General features: G+C 54.7%; 1 protein-coding gene across 1 annotated transcript in view; it reads left to right on the top strand.

Moving 5' to 3' along the window:
- PADI1 (peptidyl arginine deiminase 1) overlaps positions 1–20,751 on the top strand; it is a 36,981-nt gene that overhangs the window by 4,349 nt on the left and 11,881 nt on the right. Inside the window, 11 exon segments of the mRNA XM_027616018.2 lie at positions 12,526–12,637; positions 12,639–12,707; positions 13,900–13,972; positions 14,607–14,668; positions 15,063–15,180; positions 15,313–15,438; positions 16,990–17,162; positions 17,312–17,415; positions 17,809–17,932; positions 18,326–18,433; positions 19,669–19,820. Of these exon segments, the coding sequence (XP_027471819.2) occupies positions 12,526–12,637; positions 12,639–12,707; positions 13,900–13,972; positions 14,607–14,668; positions 15,063–15,180; positions 15,313–15,438; positions 16,990–17,162; positions 17,312–17,415; positions 17,809–17,932; positions 18,326–18,433; positions 19,669–19,820 (1,221 nt within the window).

Here is a 20,751-nt window from a genome sequence, read left to right on the forward strand (position 1 = left end):
TGATGACCCCGCCAACCCCCAGCTGGGTCATGGGCACCGTGCTGGCAGAGGTGGGCTGAGGCAGGGTTGAAAACTCCACAGTTGTACCCTGCAGAGGGTGCAGCTGGTGCGGCCTAAGCCGGGCTGAGCCAAGGAGGCTGGGCCCAGGTTGCTCACCTGGGATGGAAGCCTGGGCACCATCCTCAGTGGGGCCCTGAGGAGGAAGCCCTGTGGGGTTGGGGCCACCTGAGAGTCAACGCACTGACTGCTGAGAACAGGGTGGCTGGTAGTCATGACCTCTCGCTGCGGGTCAGGCTTGTCCTTGCAGGCTGTGTGACCTTGGGCCAATCGCTTAACCTCTCTGTGCCTGTTCCGTCCCTGCAAGTCGGGGATAGCATTGTTTGTTGTTTCTACCTGTGGCCTTGGCCCCCATTTTGCAGATGAGGAGTTTCATCACCCACGAAATGCATATGCACAGGCATGCTTTTCTTTCTACAGATGGGGAGCCTGTGGGTGAGAGGGAAGAAGTGACTCACAGGTGACTTCCCATCCACAGCCCTTGGGTCCTCGTGCAGGGAGGTTCTGGTCCCCGGCCCCCGTGTGCCTCTGCTCGGGAGGTCTGCGGCCTGAGAGCTGCTGCCCCTCCTCTCCAGCCCCCACTCCCAGGAAGAGCAGGGGTCCGCTTGAAAGGTCTGCCTGGCCTGGGCCCTCCTTCCAGGCCCTGGGTGTGCCCCTCCCTGAACAATGACAGGGCGTAAGCTACCCAAGATTGTTATCTCTGGGAAGGAAGGAAAGAAAGAGAGAGAGCACAGCTGCACCCTGTACCCTTCTAGATTTAGGAGGAAATGTCTGCCCGTGATGTGGGGTCTGCAAGGGGCCAGCCATTGCCCTCCCCCGACCACATTCAGCACCCGGGGAAGGTCTAAGGAGAAGGCCACACTGGGGTGGGGAAGCTGGGGGACCTTCTGGGGCCTTTGCGCCACGGCAGGCATTTAACAGATGCTGTTGAACACCTGCCCTGCGTCCAGGTCCATGCTGGGCTTGGCACTTGGAGGTGATATAGCCCATAGCTGCCGGTGAGGGACTCCTGTCTTCATCTGGGAGCGAAAAGAACTTCAGGAGGTGGATGTTAACCATCCACATTTTTGGTCAAGTAGGATAGTGAAGGGGGGTACGAGGGTCCTCTTATCCACCAGCCCTCTCTCCAGGATCTGCTCGTGCCCCATGTCTTTTGTGACCGTAATGACAGTGGGCAGCACTGTAGCAAGGGCTCATGGCCCTATCTCAACGAAGTGTCACAACAACCCCGTGAGATACGGACAACTATGATCTTCATTTTGCAGACAAAGACACGGAGACAGAGAGGTCGAGAGACTTGCCCCCAGTCACACAGCCCACAAAATGCTAGAGCTGGGATTTGAACCCAGGTCTACCTGATCCCAAATTCTGTGAGTTCAACCCCCAAAGACCTCATTGTCTGGGAATCTTCTGTGTTGCTGGGTCAGCTCGAGGGGTGGAGTGGGGTCAAGGCAGAGGTTGAGCTTTGGAGACAGTCCCAAGTGGGGTCACATCCCAGCTCAGCCGCTGTGTCTCCGTGTGTGACACCCCCCCCCCCTTTGAATTTCAATCCGTCTTCTGTAAAATGGGGAGAGGAATCCTAACTTCCCTGCTCGGCAGGCAGGGGCCAAGGGGATGGAATTAGAATGGAATAAAAGTGCGGTGCAGACCATGGTATGCCTGCCCCGGTGGACCCCTCGAGGACAGGGCCGGGGTGATTCAGCTCTGCCTGCCCCGAGCCCAGCGTGGTGCCTGATGCACAGCAGGTGCTCAGGGAATGCGTGTTGAGGCATAGCAGCCAGCAGCCCTAACTGGAAGCTCCATGGGCCCCTGGGGAGCTGCTTTCTTTAGGACTGGAGCCTGGAGGGGGCTGGCCGGCTCTGTGGGACCGTCAGCCATGGCAGTTCTCGGCATCCAGCAGAAGCACCCACAGAGCTGGCCGCACCAGAGAGGACTTGCTGGATCCCGCTGGCTGGCCCTATGGCATTTCTTGTGGCTTTGGTCCAGAAAACTTCAAGTCGAGGACATCTGGAAGGTGGCACCTTGGGGGCACCCAGTGGGCAGGTGTCTGGCCAGGTGTGAGGGCAGCTATCGGCTTGGCCAGCCCCGTCTGCTCGAGAGCTGCCCACTGGCTCACTCCTCAGCTTTTCCATCCAATTCTGCATTATTCTCCCCTCCTGCCTTTGCCTCTCCCCTGCACAGTGCCCTGGGCCACCCTCCAGGGCACACTAGTCCTTTGCCACTATACCCCCATCCCCACCCACTAGCTGGAGGCTGGGTCAGCACCATTCTGCCCTCCCTGCCCATACCCTAGGCTGGGAAGAGGGGCCCCAAACCCCCGAACTCTATCCCTGGGGGGCTGGTGAACTCTATCCCCAAGCGGCAGGTATAATGGAGGGCACGGAAGGGACTTCTCCAGGGCTGTTGTGTTTCTCCTTAGAGACCAGGTGGTAAGTTTCTGAGTAGTGGAGGTGAGGTGTGGCCTGCTGGACCCCAGTGGGAGGAAGCTTCGGGGAGCCAGGGTGCAGCTAAGCAAAAGGAAAAGCTTTCTAATTACCTGAGCTGTCAAAGCACAAAGGGATGTGAGGTAGTGAGTTGTCTGGTACAGGAAGTGTTCAAGCACAGAGTCCCACGATGGGCAGGAGGCAGGCCAAGATGATCTTTGAGACCCTGTTCTGACCCAGGGCCTGGGCAGATACTCCACAGACTCATTGTTTTAGGGCAAGCGGGAGCCAGGAGGTCATGGGTGATACCCTCTTGGCCTGCACCAACCTCATCCCTGCAAAGTTCAGGAGCTCGTGTGGGGAAGAGGGGGCATGGTTTTCCTGACTCGGTGCCCCACATGCCTGTCTTGCGCTCCACACCCCCCTCCTCCATTCCCAAGGAGTCGTGTTGAGGAGGCTGTGTTGCAAAGTTTCAACACTTTCCTTTTCCCTTCCTACATTTTCCCCAACTAACTCATCCTTCCGGTTTCGGCTGGTGGCATGCTCAGGGAACACACGTTCATTTTAATGTCAGCCAGGACAGCATAAAATAGGAGACAAACCTGCTGCTCCTTCCTCCCTTTGTCAGTTGTGTGACCCTGCCGAAGTTACTTAACCTCTCTGAGATTTCTTCATGGGCTAAATGAGCACAGCAATGCATACCCGGGAGGGTGGTTGTGAGTGTAGATGAGATCGTGGGCGTCAAAACCTGAGCAGGTGCCTGGCGCATGGTAGGTGCTGGAAAGAGCCACCCCAGCGTACCCCTCCCCACTATTACCCGCAGAACACACTGTCCTCGTGCCTTATCAGGTGGCTGGGAACTACCTGATGACTTGAAATTCCCCACCTCATGCTCTGTGCCTCCTTCTATGAGATTCTCTAAGAATTGACTGTTCTCCTTGCAGTCTCTTGATGAACCTGGTACACAGGCCCAAGTTTGGGCATGGGGTGTGGGGATGTGCACGAGTCAGGCAGGATGCTGCTCTGGGTGACACAGACGGACTGCGACGGGGCCCCGAGGAAGGTCTGAGCCAGTGCTGTGGGAACACAGAGGAAAGGACACAGGGAGCTGGCCCGAATGGGCTGGGCTGTTGGGGGGCCCTGGGGTGAGGGATAGTAACGGTGGCAGTGGCACCGAATGCCTATTAAGCACCTGCTTTAAATGCATCATCTCATGGAATCCCCCCAACAGCTCTAGGAAGTAGCTCTTTGGATTATACCCATTTCACAGAGGAGGGAAATAGAGGCTCAGAGCAGTTGAGTGACTGGCTTTGAACCCACACTCTACATAGAACCCACACTTCCTTCTGTAGAGAGGTGGCATTTGAAGTGGGTCTTCAAGAATACAGAAGATTCCGCCTCCCCCATCCCCATCCGCACCCCGCACCCCTGCAGAGGTAGGAGAAGGGCACCGGGAAGCAGAGGGCAAGGAGAGGGCACCAGCTCATCAACATCAACGTGGACGTGATGATAAAGACACAGTGGTTACATGTATGGTAATGACTTAGACCCTCTCATCTGAGGGGTGCTTTCAAATCCATTATTTCATTTGACCGTGAGTTTGGGTTGGGTCTGGGGACTGCTCCATGAGACCCCACCGAAGGGCAGCCAGCCCGCCGGTGTCAGATGGAGGCTTCTAATGAGCAGCCCTCAGCCTCCCACCCCTGCTTGTTACACCCCACCCCCAAGAGCAACTCTTCATCCGCGGTCCCACCCACAGATTCGGGAGCCTGAGAGATGAGGAAAGGCAGTGCGAAACCCCTCTTCGAGGCCTGGGCATGGGTCAGGCGGAGGACCCCAAGGGAATGAGAATCTGAGGCGGCAAGTACCTGTCGGGCATAACCTGGGAACCTTCCTGCTACCAGCTGGGGGCCTGGGACTCGTGCCTACTTGCTCTGTGGGCAAAGGTTCTGGGGCCAGGCAGGTTGGATTCAAGTCCAGCGCAGCCACCTCCCAGCTGGGCAGTCCTGGGTTTCTGGGTTTCCCTGTCCTCATCCATGATACAAGGGTTTGTTGAGCTTCCTGGTCCATGCCAGGCACTGACCTGGGCGCTCAGGTGACAGTAGCGTTAGAGAGAGTAAAGTGGAAAAAAATCCCTGCATTCTAGAGGGAGAAACAAGAGGGACAGGCAATAAGCAAATACGTCAAAATAAGCAGAATATGTCAGGGGCAATGAAGCTGGCTCACGGGGTTAGGGAGTGTGGGGTTCCTGGTGTCTTCCTATAACACTGTCCTAACTTGGGCAGAGAAGACCTCGCTGAGAAGGAAATGAGGGGTGAGGACCCAGCAGATATCTGCGCACTGAACATTCTAAGCAAGAACTGCAGATGCAGAGGGTCTGAGGTGGGAGTGAGCTGGGCGTGCTAGAGGGAGACAAGGAGCCGGGTCTGTGGGGAGGGGGAAAGGGGGGCCATGTGGTCAGGAAGCCAGTTTGACCCTGTGGAAGGGTTTCAAGCAGGAGGGACACCAGAGGGCTTTTTTTTTATTTTTTATTTTTTTTTATTTTAAAGAGGACCCTTTTGCTGTTATGTCCAGAACAAACTGAGGGCGGCAGGAGAGGAGGCAGGAGACCAACCTGTTGTAAAAATCCACGTGAAAGCGATTGGTGGTCTGCCCCCGGATGTTAGCCGTTGGGGAGGTGAGAGTATCCGCTCTGGACGTGACATGAAGGTGGAGTCGTTAGGGTTTGCTGGGGCGCTGGGCGTGAGTGCGAGGGAGAGAGGGGACCCCAGAGTGAACCCGAGGATGGGGCAGCCGGGGAAGGTCTTGGGCGGGCCTGGATGGGGCAGGGGTGGAGAGGTAGGAGTTTGGTTTTGGACACTGTAAATTAATTAGTTAAGTAATTAATTCATATTGTTGGTTTTTGGAGTAGAACTTCTTATAAAAATTATTCCAGTATAGTTAACATACAGTGTTTCAGATACACAATATAGTGATTCAACAATTCTATACATTACTCAGTGCTCATCAGGATAAGTGTGCTCATTAATCCCCATCACCTATTTCCCCCATCCCCCCTGCCTACCTCCCCTCTGGTAACCCCCCGTTTGTTCTCTACAGTAAAAAATCTGTTTTTTAGTTTGTCTCTTTTTTTCTCGTTCGTTTGTTTTGTTTCTTGAATTCCACGTATGACTGAAATCATATGGTATTTGTCTTTCTCTGACTTATTTCACTTACCATCATACCTTCTAGATCCATCCATGGCAAGATTTATTCTTTTTTAATGGCTGTATAATATTCCATTGCATATGGAATGGAATATTATATGCATACATATACCACATCTTTTTTACCCATTTATCTATCGATGGACACTTGGGCTGCTTCCATAACTTGGCTATTGTTGATAAGCTGCAATAAACTTAGGGGTGCATGTATCTTTTCAAATTAGTGTTTTTGTGTGGCTTGGGTAAGTACTCAGTAGTGGAATTACTGGATCATAGGGTAGTTCTATTTTTAATTTTTTGAGGAACCTCTGTACTGTCTTCCAGAGTGGCTGCACCAGTTTGCATTCCCAGCAACAGTGCATGAAGGTTCGTTTTTCTCCACATCCTCACCAACACTTGTTGTTTCTTGGGTTTTTGATTTTAGCCATTCTGACAGGCGTGAGGTGATATCTCATTGTGGTATTTTTTTTAAATAATTTTTTATTGTTATGTTAATCACCATACATTACATCATTAGTTTTTGATGTAGTGTTCCATGATTCATTGTTTGTGCATAACACCCAGTGCTCCACGCAGAATGTGCCCTCTTTAATACCCATCACCAGGCTAACCCATCCCCCCACCCCCCTCACTGTGGTTTTGATTTGCATTTCCCTGATGATGAGAGATGTTGAGCATCTCTTCCTATGTTTGTTGGCCATCTGTGTGTCTTCTTTGGAGAAATGTCTGTTCATGTCTCCTTCCCATTTTTAATTGAATCATTTGGGTTTTTTTTGGCAGGGGGAGTGTTGAGTTGTATCAGTTCTTTATATACTTTGGATATAACCCTTCATTGGATATATCATTTGCAAATATCTTCTCCCATCCAGTAGGTTGCCTTTTAGTTTTGTTGATTGTTTCCTCCACTGTGCAGAAGCTTTGCATTTTGATGTAGTCCCAAGAGTTTATTTTTGCATTTGTTTCCCTTGCCTCAGGAGACATATCTAGAAAAATGTTGCTATGGCTGATGTCAGAGAGATTACTGGCTATGCTCTCTTCCAGGGTTTTTATGGTTTCTGGCCTCACGTTTAGGTCCTTAATTCATTTTGAGTTTGTTTTTGTGTATGGTGTAAGAAAGTGGCCCAGTTTCATTCTTTTGCGGGTAGTTGTCCAGTTTTCCCAACATCATTCGTTGAAGGGACTGTCTACCCAGCGCATATTTTTGCCTCCTTTGTCGAAGATTAATTGACCATATGATTGTGGGTTTATTCCTGGGTTTTCTCTTCTATTCCATTGATCTTGTATCTATTTTTGTGCCAGTACCATACTGTTTTGAATCCTATAGCTCGGTAGTATATCTTGCTATCTGGAATTGTGTTATCTCCAGCTTTGTTCTTCTTTTTCAAGATTGCTTTGGCTCTTCAGGGTCTTTTGTGGTCCATACAAATTTTAGGATTATTTGTTATAGTTCTGTGAAAAATGCTGTTGGTATTTTGATAGAGATTGCATTAAATCTGTAGGTTGTTTTGGGTAGTATGGACATTTGGGCGGCTCAGTTGGTGAAGCGACTGCCTTCGGCTCAGGTCATGATCCTGGAGTCCCGGGATCGAGTCCTGCGTCGGGCTCCCTGCTCGGCGGGGAGTCTGCCTCTTCCTCTGCCCTTCTTCCCTCTCGTGCTCTCTCTCTACCATTCTCTCTCTCTCTCTCTCAATAAATAAATAAAAATCTGCTGTCTTAGGACGGAATGTTCTGAATATATCTGTTAGATCCATCTGGTCCTATGTGTCATTCAAAGCCACTGTTTCCTTCTTGATTTTCTGCTTGGATGATCTATCCATTGATGTAAGTGGGCTGTTAAAGTTCCATACAATTATTGTATTACTACCAATTACTTCCTTTATGTTTGTTATTAGCTGCTTTATGTATCTGGGTGCTCCCATGTTGGGTACATAAATATTTACAATTGTTGTATCTTCTTGTTGGATTGTTCCCTTTAGGAGTATATATGGACACATTAAATTTAAAGTGCCTGTTAGACACCCAAGGGAGATGTTCAAAAAAAGCAATTAGCTATCAGGGTCTGGAGATGGAAAGTTCTTAGGGGTTCTAAGCATATCAATGCGGCAGGTGGAGATCATCAAGGGGGTGAGTGTCACCAGACAAGAGGACTGAGCACCAAGCCCTGCGGCCAGGTGGGTAGGAGCCAGCAGGGACGCACTCATAGGAATGACTGCCTATTGCTGAGTGCTATTCTAATTGTGCATTCTGGAACGGAGGGGGTAGGGGAAACCACAGAATGGGTTCGGAGACCCAGTGAACCCACTGGGAGCCGGACCGGAGCTAAACCCCTTGGTTACCTGACCACTAAAATCCTCTACTCTGACTCACAGGTGGACATGACATGTGGATCTCCTGAAATTAGCCTCAGTTCAGAGCCAGTGTCCAGTAAAGCTGGAAAAGTCCGATTATTTCCTTTTCCCCAGTGTACGTTCGCCTGGTTAAAGGCTGTGAATTCCTTTGGAGAAGGCTGGGAGAGAGGTGAATAGAACGCACTTTTAGTTGTACAGGAGGGTCCTTCCCCAGGAGGACCTGATTGTCCATTTTATAGGAAGTTTATGAGCCTATTGCCAAACACAGCCATGATAGTATTTATTAATTTTTTTATTTAAAAAATTATTCATTTATTTTTGAGAGAGAGAGAGCACACGCGCATGCAAGCGCACGTAAGGGGAAGGGGCAGAGGGGGAGAGAGTCTCAAGCAGACTCTGTACTGAATGCAGAGCCCCACGCAGGGCTCAGTCTCATGATCCTGAGATCACAACCTGAGCCAAAATCAAGAGTCGGTCACTCAACTGACTGCGCCACCCAGGTGCCCCGCCATGACAGTATTTAAAATTAAACTCTATGTGTTTACAAGTAAATAAATTATATTGAAAAAAAGACAATAATCAGAATGCACCGCTTCCTTACTATTTTATTACGCTCTACCAGGATCTATGCCCCGTGATCATTCACCTCCGTATGGGAGAAATAATTATATACGGGGTGCTATTGTATTTCTTTGTAACTCTGAGTTCAATGATGTTGCATTGGTAACTTGAAATTGGCCATTGGTGGAAGTCTCTAGACCATGGAAATTGGCAAAGTCTACAAATCAGGACTCCCATTTATTGTTTGTTTTTTTTTTTTTTTGATGAAGAAAAGGAGATGAACGCAGATTAAATTTAGAAGTGTGTTACGTTGTGATTGGCACAAAAAGTGAGGGAAGTGTTCGTCCAGCATTAGCTGGCTCAGCAGAGAAGTTGCTCATATCACCACCGATGGAGTGATGTTTATCTCCACGGCTTCGCTTTCATTTTATTCTTGAACACAAACGAAAGTATCAGTCCGTGTTTATGTCACGCATCAAATTTCATGACGACAAATTTTGGGGGGAAAGAACGAGCAGATTGGGATGTAACTCCATTTGTGGAGTTGTGGTTGAATGGCCAGCATGGTTTGGCTGTGGTTTTGAGAAGCATTCTGTAAGAATTGGGGGGATTTATAGGATTTACAAGTAACTTTATGATGAAGAGTAACATATATTGTACTATTGTTAGTATACTGCGTGCTACACACCATTTGTATCAGTAAAACTAATAATCAACTTAACTATCCCCTCCCCCCACAACTGCTGGTGGTTAACGGGGGCCAGCCCGCTGCCTGGGGCACCCTGCAGTTAGGAGGGCAGGGCAGCAAGGAGAAGCCTGGGGAGGAGAGGAGAGCCGTGTGTCCCAGAGGCCAGGTGGGAAGTGTTTCAAGGAGGACAGCTGATCATCTGGGTCAGATGCCCCTGGCGGGTCTCAAGAGGAAGAAGAGAAGGGACCTCTGGATTTGGCACCACAGCAGTTTCAATGGCACAGCGAGAAGGAGGGCCTGACTGGCGGCAGGTTACAGGGACAACGGGGAGACAGGATTGGGCAGCCAGCATGCAAAACTCGCACAACTCCTGAGGCGCTTCCCCGTGGAGGAAAGGAGCCGAAGAGACGAAGGTGTGGGTGTCCGAGCTGTCACCTCCCACCACCTCTCCACCTCCGGCAGATGGGTTGTAGGCAAGAAACGGAGGGAGAAATTTGGGGCAGCCCAGTCCCGTCCCCGTCTTGGGCCCCAGTTCATTCTGATGCTGCACACCAGTTCCTCTCGGATGTCAGAACGCACAGCCCTGATCCCAAAGCCCAGACCCCAAAGCCTTGGGGCTCAGAGCTGGAGCCCTTATCGGCAGGCTTGAGACCAAAGACCTGACCCCAGGGCCCAGGAGATGGAGCCCCAAGACGGGCCTGATACCCTAGCCCCTCCCTCCCCGGGTCTCCAGCCCCCAGAAATGTTGTCAGGCTGTGGGCAGTGGCAAGGGTCACCCAAGGTCAGTGGTCAGGAATCTGAGTGGGACGCGGTCAGCCGCGGGAGTGCAGGGGCAGAGTGGGGAGGCGGGAGGGGGCTTTCTGGGCGCTGGGGCGGTGCTTAGGCAGTCTGAGGGAGGGGAAGGTGTGTAGAAATGTTGAGCGGTGCCAGGGAGTGACCGTGAGGTGGGCTGGGGATTCTGAGCCTGTGACCAGGAAGGGCCAGGGCTGCCCAGATGGGGCTAGAGAGGTCTCCGCCCTCAGTGGTTGCGGGTCCCGGCGGGGCTGGGGGCTCGATGGGGCTGGCGCGTTGGAGAAGTGAGCTGGCTGGTTGGCTGGTGGTATCGGTGGGGCTGCGGATAGGGGAGTGTGTGGTGGGCGCCGTTCTTGGTAATGACAAAGTCCGGGGTCTGCCCGGGGCGCGGGTGGCTGAGGGCGGGGGCCAGGCTTGCTGGAAGAGGAGGTCGGTCAGGCGCTGAGGCGCCAGGGTCTCGCCCATCACCCAAGGGGCTGCTGAAATAATAAGTGGGGGCAGCAACGCAGGAGAGTGGCAGGAGCTGACCCCCTCCAGGAATGGGGGCAGAGTGACAATGATGTGGCAACGACAGGGAGGAGCACGCAGGACCCCTGCCCACCTCTGGGCCCGGGGAGAGGGGGAGTGGGGGGGGCAGTGGCCACCATTGAGAGGGCTGCGGGGCGGGGGGTCCCTGCCCACTGCGGGGAACAGGTTTCTGTGGTAGTATGAAGGTCAAGGACACATGCTGAGATGTGGTTGAGGCCACCGTGCGGGTGATGGTCTGTGGGACTGTCTGGGAGTGGGGGCGGATGGGAGATCGGGTCAGATTAGAGGATGAGTGTCTGGGGTACTTGGGTTCCTATGGCAACTGATTAAACAAGGATGAAAGGCATGCAGGATGGGGCTTCCCGAAGGTACCACGGCGCACGGGGATGTGGGGTGGTGTGGGTGGGTCTTGCCGGCAGCCTGCAGGGACCCAGGGCCCTTCTCCGCCCCGGCCGCATCTGTAAAGTGAGGAGAGTGAAAACTGCCTTGCCGAGCATCAGGGAGCCAAGCGCTGAGTAGGACTTGGGGTTGTAACTATGACCACCGTCAACCATTGTCTTTGGGGGCAGTTTGATGGGCACAGGTGACCATGGTGGGGGCTGTGGAAGGGTGTTCGGTTTTTCCAGAGGGTTTAGTATCTGGGTGGGTTCTCAGGGCTCCAGGAAAGGATAAAGGCCGGAGGATACATCAAAGGACCCCTCTGGCCCAGCATCTTTGCCGTCAGGTGGATGTCTAGTAAGTGGACTTGACCTTAAGTGGTGACCGTGAGGCTGATGGCTCTGTCCTGGGGAACAGCAGGGGAGAGCCCTGACACGCAGGGGAGGGAGAAACACCGACACTTAGTGCTGTTGTCCAACTTCCCCTCTAGGGTGTGGGCTCCACGTGGGGGGCCTAGCTATCAGAGCAGAGTGAGAGGGATAGGGAGGAGGGGGAGACGGTGGGGGCAAGGTGCAGCATTAAATGGGGTGATGGGGGCTCACTGAGAAGGTGACATTTAAGCAGAGCCTTGAAGAGGGTAAGTGAATGAGCCTTGTGGACACCTGGGGGAAGAGCATTCTATGCAGAGGGAACAGCCACTGCAAAGGCCCTGAGGCAGGACAGACGGGCAGCTTCATGGAACAGCGGGAAGGTCAGTGTGGCTGGAGCAGAGTAGGCGAGGGGGAGCATCGTGGGGAGGAGAGGTCAGGGAGGTGGCAGGGAGCAGATCACAGGGGGCCTTATAAGCCACTGTGAGGACTTTGCCTTTTACTGAGTGTACCGGGAACCACTGCTTTTGGGCAAAGGAACGACACAATCTGCTTTAGTGTGCCGTGTGCAGAACAGACAGGCGGGGGCCACAGGTGGGTCTGCAGAGACCAGTGAGGAGGCTGCCCAGCAATCATGTGGTGATGGTGGAGGTGGTGAGAGGTGGATGACCAAGGGGGTTTCCTATTGGACTGGAGAATCTGGAGGCATCAGAATGGGAAGCCTTGGCATGGGGGTTGGAGTTTGTCCAGGGGTTTGCTGTCTCTGCTCTCTGGAGCCTCGGGGACCGCTGTTAGAGGGGGGGTTGTTAAATGCTATGGTTTGGGCCCCATACTCCGCTCCCTGGTGTCTGTCTTAGGTCTTAGGTTCCACATGGGGTCCTCCGAAAGGGCCCTGCCGCTAGAGCAAAGCCCTATGTTACAGGTGGGGAGGCTGAGGCCAGAGGCCAAGACGAGGTGCCCAGGGCGGGTCCTGTGGGAGTCAGCGGAGAGCTGGGATGGAGCCCAGGCTGCCTGGTGCCCAGTTGGGCTGGTCTCCTGGCCAGTGGCAGTCCCCTGCCGCTCCCCAGTCCAGCTGTTAGGGGGTGCTGTTTGTGTAGCTTGGCAGCCCCCACCCGCTACCCCACTGTGGTCTCTCTCCTGAGCCCCCTGGAAACTTGCCTCTCTCCTTTCTGTCAGTGATGTGCCCAAGGGGGCCAAGACCTTCGGAGTCTCTGGGAGCCCCGGAGTGGAGGTTTTCATGGTCTACGACCCAGCTCGGGTGACGGTGCCCACAGGCAAGTCCCACTGGCCCCCTGGACACCAACGTGGAGGTGACCGTATCCGTGGATGCAGCCAGTAAGGACTTACATGATCTCAAGGTGAGAGGCCACATCTCCACAGTCAGGGGCCGCGTCTCCCACCCCCCTGCACCCAAGCATAACCCCATCGCATCACCCCTGCACTACCAAACCCATGAGGCTCTGACACCTGCATCCACACAACACATCTTGATGCCACAGACACCCTGGACATGCACGTCCACCCCAAGGCTGCAACGTCACCCATACACACACGAATGAATACTCCCATAAAAACAGCCTGCCTACTCACCCCCTCAAATTCACAGGCACCCTCACATGAACGCCTGTGTTCAACCTCCACACAGGACCCCAAAACAAGCCCCGTAGCAGGCAGGACTCTAGCGGCGGCCGTGGCACACGCATGCGCGCATGCACAGAGATGCAGGTGCCCACCGGGATGTGCACCTGTCCTCACCTCTAAGGAAGGAGAAAGACTTCTCTTCCCTGGACAGCCCCCTCATCACTCAGCCCCAGACACCGACCACACGTACAGTGACCCACGGGTTCACTGACATGGCCCTTTCTCCCCCGACAGGGAAAAGGCAGACTGTGTAGCTATTGAGAGCAAGGATCCTGGAGCTTGCCATGGGTTCAAATCCCACCTCCCTGGCTTACTAGCTGCGTGCCTGCAGGGAGGGCCGGGAGTGGCCTCATTGGGAATAGGTCTGGTCTCCTGGGGCCATCTTGGGAGCTCACTGAGATGGCTTGGGTAGAGCCCTTGGCATGGGTTCCGGACCATGGGAAAAGCTCTGTGACCATTGGCTTTTATTGGGAGTGGGGGGTGGGGGCGTGTGGTCATTATTCCCATTTTACAGATGAAGAAACAGAAGCCTACACAGGCTGAGCAACTGGCTGATGTCAATGGCGTTAGCTGTCCCTCCCCTCATTCCTCCTCTCTGACATCTCCATGGATTCCTGAGGGTCCAGCTGCTCCCTCTGGGGCCCGCCCTGCCCTACTCAGCCCTCCTTGCTCCTCAGCCCGGCCCTGGAGCCTGGGAGGCATCCACAGCCTCTCTCGCTGGGGAAGGCAGCTCCAAGTCCAAGCCAGGAGCCCGGGAATCTTGGACCTTCTGCAGCGGGGAGCACCTCGGGATGGCCAGGCCTCCCCCGCCTTGAAGCAGGACTGGCGGGGGGGGCTGCCCACGGCCCCTTGCCACTGCCATCTCTGAAGGGTGGTCGTGCTGGCTTAGGGCTAATGATGTCCCCACAGGTGAAGGTGTCTTACTTCGGGCAGCATGAGGGCAGTGTCCTGGGCCACAGCATGCTCTACCTCACTGGTGTCGGTAAGTACCACCTCCCTGGCTCCCTGTATATCCCCCCGCCCCCCTCCATGTTGCCTGCCTGAAGGTCTTAGGGGAACCCCTGAGTGCAAGGCCCATGGCCATCTTCCTCCACCTCGAGGAACTTCTTCAGAGGCCTTTAGTTCAGTCAGGGATGGAGACCCAGCAATACTTAGGGCCACCAGAATCTAGAAACTGCACAGCCCATGGCCGACAGCTAGACCCACCTTAGGCCTCCTTCCTCCGGAGGCCCACCTGTCATACCACTGGAACTCTAAGAGTCCTTGCTAAATCTGAGAGAGCCGCGAGCCGCCTTCAGCCAGAGCCCTGGCTGCTGGCTCCGACAACAGTGGAACCAGCACCTAGAGCCTCAGCTCGTTTCCAAGGGCCAGGGGGAGGGCCACCAAGAGCTAGCAATTCAGCATGCACAGATGGGCAATACATTCAAGAGCCGGAGACTGGGTCCCTCCAACATCCAGAACCACAGGGGGTGGCCACGTGGCCTCCCGGGCATTGGGTGTGGTCCCCAGAACGGGTCTTCCTGGGTCTCGTGGGCGAAGCTCACCTCGGCCTGGACATCATGGGCATGGAGGCGGGACTGGGCGAGCCTCTGGTGCCCCTCTCCACTCCTTTATAGACCTCTCCCTCGATGTCGACACGCATCGCACGGGCAAGGTGAAGAGGAGCCACGGCGACAAGGTGACACTCTCCTGGCCACCCTAGACTGGCAGGGTTGACAGGCAAAACCTCTGTCCCCCAAGCAGGGACAAAGCTCAGTGGGCTGGTGAAGGTTGTTTCTGGAACACCCTTCCTCTTGAAGGAGTGATACCACCCTTCCTCCTCCAGTGCCATGCCTAGGTGGGGCCACCATGTATGGTTGCATAGGTTGTTCACTACACAAGTGCGGGGTGGATCTGGGTCTAGAGACCTGGAACTCCAGTCCCCAAACCTATGATCCCTCTTTAGATCTTGAAGCAAACCCAGAAAACAGAAGTCTCCATGTTAACAAAGCAGCCAGCCCTAGCCAGCTCCAGAGCCCCTTCTCCAGGCCCTCTGGGTCCCACTGACCCCAAAGCCTCTTGTTTTGCCACAGAAAACCTGGCGCTGGGGCCCCGAGGGCTATGGGGCTGTCCTGCTGGTGAACTGTGACCGGGACAGTGTCACATCCAGAGGGCCTGACCTCACCAACAGCCAGCTAGCATCACTGGACGGTATGTGACAGAGGGGTGTGTGGGGATGTCCAGGGCAGTGGCCTGGGGCAGTAGAGGCTGGGGGAAGTGGGGGAGGGGTAGACTGTTGGCGGGGTGCAGGGAGGGCTGTCTCAAGGGCGCCATTCTCTGCAGACCTACAGGACATGTCCCCCATGGTACTGAGCTGTGACGGCCCAGACAGGCTCTTCGACAGCCACAAGCTGGTCCTGAATGTGCCCTTCTTGGATTCCAGAAGAGTGGGGGTCTTCTGTGCTAGGGGTGAGTGGCCTGCTGGGGCCGCGTTCCTCCCGGCTCTGCTCATTCTCTGCTTCCCAAACTCTTTTTTCTCTTATACACATCCCCCCACCCCTCCAGCATCTTCTATACTTGCCTCTACCTCTGATGAACAGCCACCCCAGCAGCTCACAGCATACTACCTAAGAAGGAGGTTCAAAAACGAGTCCCATTTTATAGAGGAGGCCACTGAGGTTCAGACGCAGGAATCCACTGTCTCTAAGTCACGCAACCAACGGGGAGTGGAACAGGCATTCGAACCCAGATCTCTTAAGCACCAAACCCCTCCTCTTTCCACTGCCCGCCCCCCCCCACCCCGGTCAGGCAGCACGGGATGAGCGCTGGATGCACCCCCGGCTCTGTCCGGACTGGGTGAGGTGGGAGCGAGAACTAGCAAAGCTGAGGCCCAGGCCAGCTCTTAGAACCCATATGTTCAGATTTTATATATCAAAACCTGTGGCTTAAAAAAATATGCCCATCCTTAACCCTGAGCTGCCTTTACTCGTTTTCATAAATAGAAAGAGGCTTTTCCTGCCCCTTTGTTTCTTCCCCCCTTACCTTCTTCTGTTCAAACTGACCCAGAACTTGTTCTGGCCGCCTGAACCTGGCAGGAGCCAGAATGTTCCTCCTCGTGCACCACTGGTAGAAAGAAGTTTAGGCACAGAGCCCCGCTTGGAAACACTGGGACACCAGAACGTAAGCAAAGTCTCAATCAGTGAACGGATAACCTTTCAAGCCCTGAATGAGAGCATGCCAGGGTGACCTTTCCCAGACAAGCCTCAGAGGAGGGCGGAAGGGGGCAGCGAAGAAATTACTACAGGCCAGGGGCTTTTAAAAAGAAACAGAGGTGAAATTCACGTAACAGGAAATTAACCATCTGAAAGTGGACAGCTCCGGGGCACTTAGTTCCTCTTTGATGCTCTGCTACCACCACCTCTATCTAGTTGCAAGACCGTTTCCTCACCCCCACGTAAAACCTCGCACCCGTCACCGGCCACTCCCCATACCCTCTCCCCCCACCCCCCAATCCTAGGTATCGTAATCTGCTTCCTGTCCCTATGGATTTACCTGTGTTGGATACTTCCCTGTAAATGGAATCATGCAGTATGTAGCCTTGTGTCAGTTTGCATACGATTTTCAAGGTTGTCCACATTGTAGCATGCGTCAGCACCTCATTCCTTTTGATGGGTGGAAAATGTTCCATTATATGTAAGAACCACAGTTTGTTTATCCATTCATCCGTTGATGGACGTTTGGGTATTTTCCACCTTTTGTGCGGGCTGCTTTGATCTCTTTATCTGATTTAAAGCTTACGCTGACCTCCTGAGAGACTGTTGGCCCATTTTACAGATGGGGAAGGGAGGCTCAGAGAGGCTGAGTCACTGAGCCAGGGTCACACAGCTTGCACGCAGTGGGGCTCGAGGGGAGCCCCAGCAGATCTAACACGAAGGTGGCTCTGCCCCAGATCCCTGGCCCCTGGTTTCCTCCCTGCCACCCCTCGTCCCAGTGCCGGCCCCCGACTCTGGTTTCCCCTAGGTGGGAATTCTCTGGAGGACTACAAGCAGGTGCTGGGGCCTCAGCACCTGTCCTATGAAGTTGAGCGGCAGCGGGGGGAGCGGAAGATCAGCTTCTTTGTGGAGGGACTCACCTTCCCTGACGCTGATTTCTTGGGGCTGGTCTCCCTCAGTGTCAGCCTGGTGGACACGGAGGTATGTGCAGTGTTGGGGGCTGGGGTGGAAGCTGAGGGTTTGGGGGACCAGTTTGGAGTCTCTGGGGCTGGGCAGGCGGGGGTACTGGGGGAACTTGAGGTCTGATGGGGCTCCCCGCAGGGCCCACTTAGTCCTCATTTCCCCCCCAGACCCTGCCTGAGGTGCCCCTCTTCACAGACACCGTGGCCTTCCGCATGGCCCCGTGGATCATGACCCCCAACACCCAGCCGCCCCTGGAGCTGTATGCATGCAGGTGAGACCTCTCCCCTCCTGCAGCAGCCCCACCATCTCTGGACTAGTAGAGGTAGGAGCAGAATGCTGTGTCTGCCATTGGGCTCTCACTCCCTGGACGGATACACTGAGGTCACCCATGGGTGCAGGCTGGACTAGGGAGAGCAGCAGGCTGGCTTGGGCTGGTCAGCCCCATCCTGTGCTGAGCAGCTAAGGCCCTGGCTGAGATCACTGGCTCCAGCATCGGTGTCCCTGCCTCTACCGTGTCCTGCCTGTGCGACAGCTCGGATTGAGTCCAGGCAGCGAGGCTAGGCTCTGGTTAGGCAGCTGGTGGTCCCAGGAGTGGGGTCGGTGGTGGACGGGACCAAGGTAGTCAGAGGTCACTATTATGTTCCTCTCTCCCTGTGTTTTGCAGCGTGGCAGACTCTCACGGCCCAAATAAGAAATTTCTGGAAGACATGTCTGACCTAGCGTTGAAAACCAACTGCAAGCTGATCATCTGCCCTCGGATTGAAAATCGAAATGACCGCTGGATCCAGGTGGGCGCAGGAGCAGGGGGGGTGGCCCGGGACGCCTGGGTCCCCATCCTTTACCCTGACTTTGGGAAATGGGGCCTGCACAGGTTCCTAAGCAGCCTTGGCCTCCCAAGAAAAGCCAGGACTCTGTCGGGGGGAGCGAGGCACAGGCAGCTTCGGGAAACACGTTCCCACTGCCCCGTCATCCCAGTCTCTCCAGTTTCCCCCACATGCTTGGGTCCCAGACAGAGTCCTCTCCCAGTTGGGGTCCCGAGAGGCCTCACCTGTAACCCCGACCCATGCACACCCAGGTCTTAGGGAGCATCTGTGGCCCCGCCCTGGTCCAGGCATGAGGGGATCACCCCGTTTGGAAAATCACACCTGGGGACACCACCGTGATCTCTTCTCCCCTCCTAGGACGAGATGGAGTTTGGCTACACCGAGGCCCCTCACAAGTCTTTCCCGGTGGTCTTTGACTCTCCCCGAAACAGAGGTCTGAAGCATTTCCCCTATAAGCGGATCCTGGTATGTGGCAAAGGGTGGAGTGGAGGTCCTTTGGGGGGGGCTCCTCCTGTAGGATTTCACTGGTCCTGGTCCTTGTCCTTTAGGGGGGGCTAAAGGACACAAGTGGTGGGGAAATGGGGAGTCAGGGGGGAACTGGGATAGAACATGCAAATGACATGCAAATGACATGCAAACAACATGCAAATCCCCCCTGTTCTGGGAAGGGCAGGCCACTGAAGTCCTCCTGGGGAGCCCTTCTCCCCCATGTGGGTGGGAGTCAACAGAGTGGTCAGCCCTAGGGAGACCAAACTGCATCGTGGGGGAACGTGCTGTTAGTGAGCCCTCATGACTCTTGCCTTTATGAGGTGGGGCCTATTTTCAGATAACAAATGTTTTCTGAACACCTGCCACGGGCCAGGCCCCATGCTGCCTCTCACGCACAGGATGGGGACGAGAGCAGTCCCAGCAACCATGCGCTGCGTTCCAGGCACCCGCCCCTAGCTTTGCACGGTCACTTCTCGAATCCACAGTCCTGTGGATAGCTGCTGTGTTTAGCCCCTCCTTCTGGAGGCTCAGAGAGGTTAAGGAACTTACCCTAGGCCAAGAAGCTAGTGGCACCAAGAGGCAAAACCAGAGGGACTGTCTCCACGGTCCCACCACCGAACTGAACTGGCTTTGGAGGTGGGCCTGAGGCCTACAACTCGCCATCTCCGCCTGTTTCCCAGCTCCCACATCCCCGGCACGGGGACAGTGCCCGCATCCAGGTCGGGGCAGGGAGGGGGACGTCCGGGAGCTCACGGGAACGCGGAGCAGGGCATTTACCTCAGCCTGGAGCGGCCGGGGCCAGGTCCCAGCGCAGGTGACAGTGAGCCCTGCAGGTGAGTCTGCATCAACCAAGGGCCTGACCCTAAGCCTGGGCCTGACGTGGTCGGGGCATTCCCTGTTCGGCTCTGCCCTCCCTTCCACTTGCCCTGCGTCTAATCTGCCGTTCTTTTCCTAGCCGGAAGTGGAAGCAAGATTTTCACCTTACACTTCAAAATATTGTCTAGTTTCCGCTTGGATTTCTTCTTTGACCTAAGGATTCTTCAGAAGTGTATTGCCTGATTTCCCAACATTTGGGGATTTTCTTGTTATCGTCCTGTTGCAGACTTGGACTTTAACTGCATCCCCCCACCTCCCCGCCCAAGAGGTGTCACTTCCTGTCCTAACTGACCCCTCCTTCTGGGGTGGGGGGGGGCTTGCTGGTCCTCCCTTAGGGTCCTGACTTCGGATATGTAACCCGGGAGATCCCGTTCGCTGGCGCCTCCAGCCTTGACTCTTTCGGCAACCTGGATGTCAGCCCGCCCGTCAGAGTGGGCGGCAAGGAGTATCCCCTGGGCCGGATCCTCATCGGCAGCAGCTTCCCCAAGTGAGAGGCCTGGCGGGAGGCGGGAGGGCGTAGGGATCCCTGCAGCATGCACCCTCCAGCTCCCTCACCCCAAACACAAGTCTCCCGTTTGAGAAGCGGTCTTCATTCCTGCTCGTGGTCCTGGAGTCAAAGACTTCGAGTCCTAGAAACTTAGATTTAAAGTCTCATTTCTCTTTGGAGAAAACTCATGAACTAGAAACCCATGGTCTTTGGGCCTGCCTAGTATCTCGTGAGCTTCATTAGTCACCAGCTACATATATAGGGGAGGCCTTACATAAAAAGCCAGATTTCTAGTTTCTTTTGAAACATGAGAATTGTCGGGGAGGGGAGGTGACGCACGATGTGGCGCGGAGGCAGGAGATGGACCTGGTGACCTCTCCCAGTAGGTCAAAATAGCTGCTATTCTAGCAACAGCTTAAAGGGCCCAGGCGTCACCAGGTGGCTGCCGGTGAATGAGTGGCTAGGCAGGACACTAGGGTGGCAGAGGTGACTTGGTGGGTCCCACCCTGGCCAGTTGTCATCAGGCAGGAAACAAGGTATATAGGGGCTAGTGCTTAGACAGGTGACAGTATCTGCTAAGTCCTGCTGAATGGGTCCCCACCCTGCCTGCAGGCAACCGAAGAATGGGGTGCGCCGTCCGGGGCTGCTGGCAGGGTCCTTGGCTTCCTGTCTGGAGATTAAGCCCGCCAAGGGCACCAGAGGCCACCTTCTCCTTTGTGTGTGGCCAGGCCGTCATAGGAAGGTCACCCAGGCTTGAGTGGTGACCCTGGCAGCCTCGGGGTTGTGGATCAAGGGAGGCGAGGTTTCCTGGCACCAACCCCAGGTACATAGCTGGGTGCCCAAGCTGGATGCCCGGGGCTGAGGTTGGCTAGAGCGAGAGCAGTGCTCACCTTGCTGGTGACTCATGCTCAGACACTAGTCGGGGACCTGA

This window comes from Zalophus californianus, chromosome 4, assembly GCF_009762305.2.
Source record: "Zalophus californianus isolate mZalCal1 chromosome 4, mZalCal1.pri.v2, whole genome shotgun sequence".
Lineage (NCBI taxonomy): Eukaryota > Metazoa > Chordata > Mammalia > Carnivora > Otariidae > Zalophus > Zalophus californianus.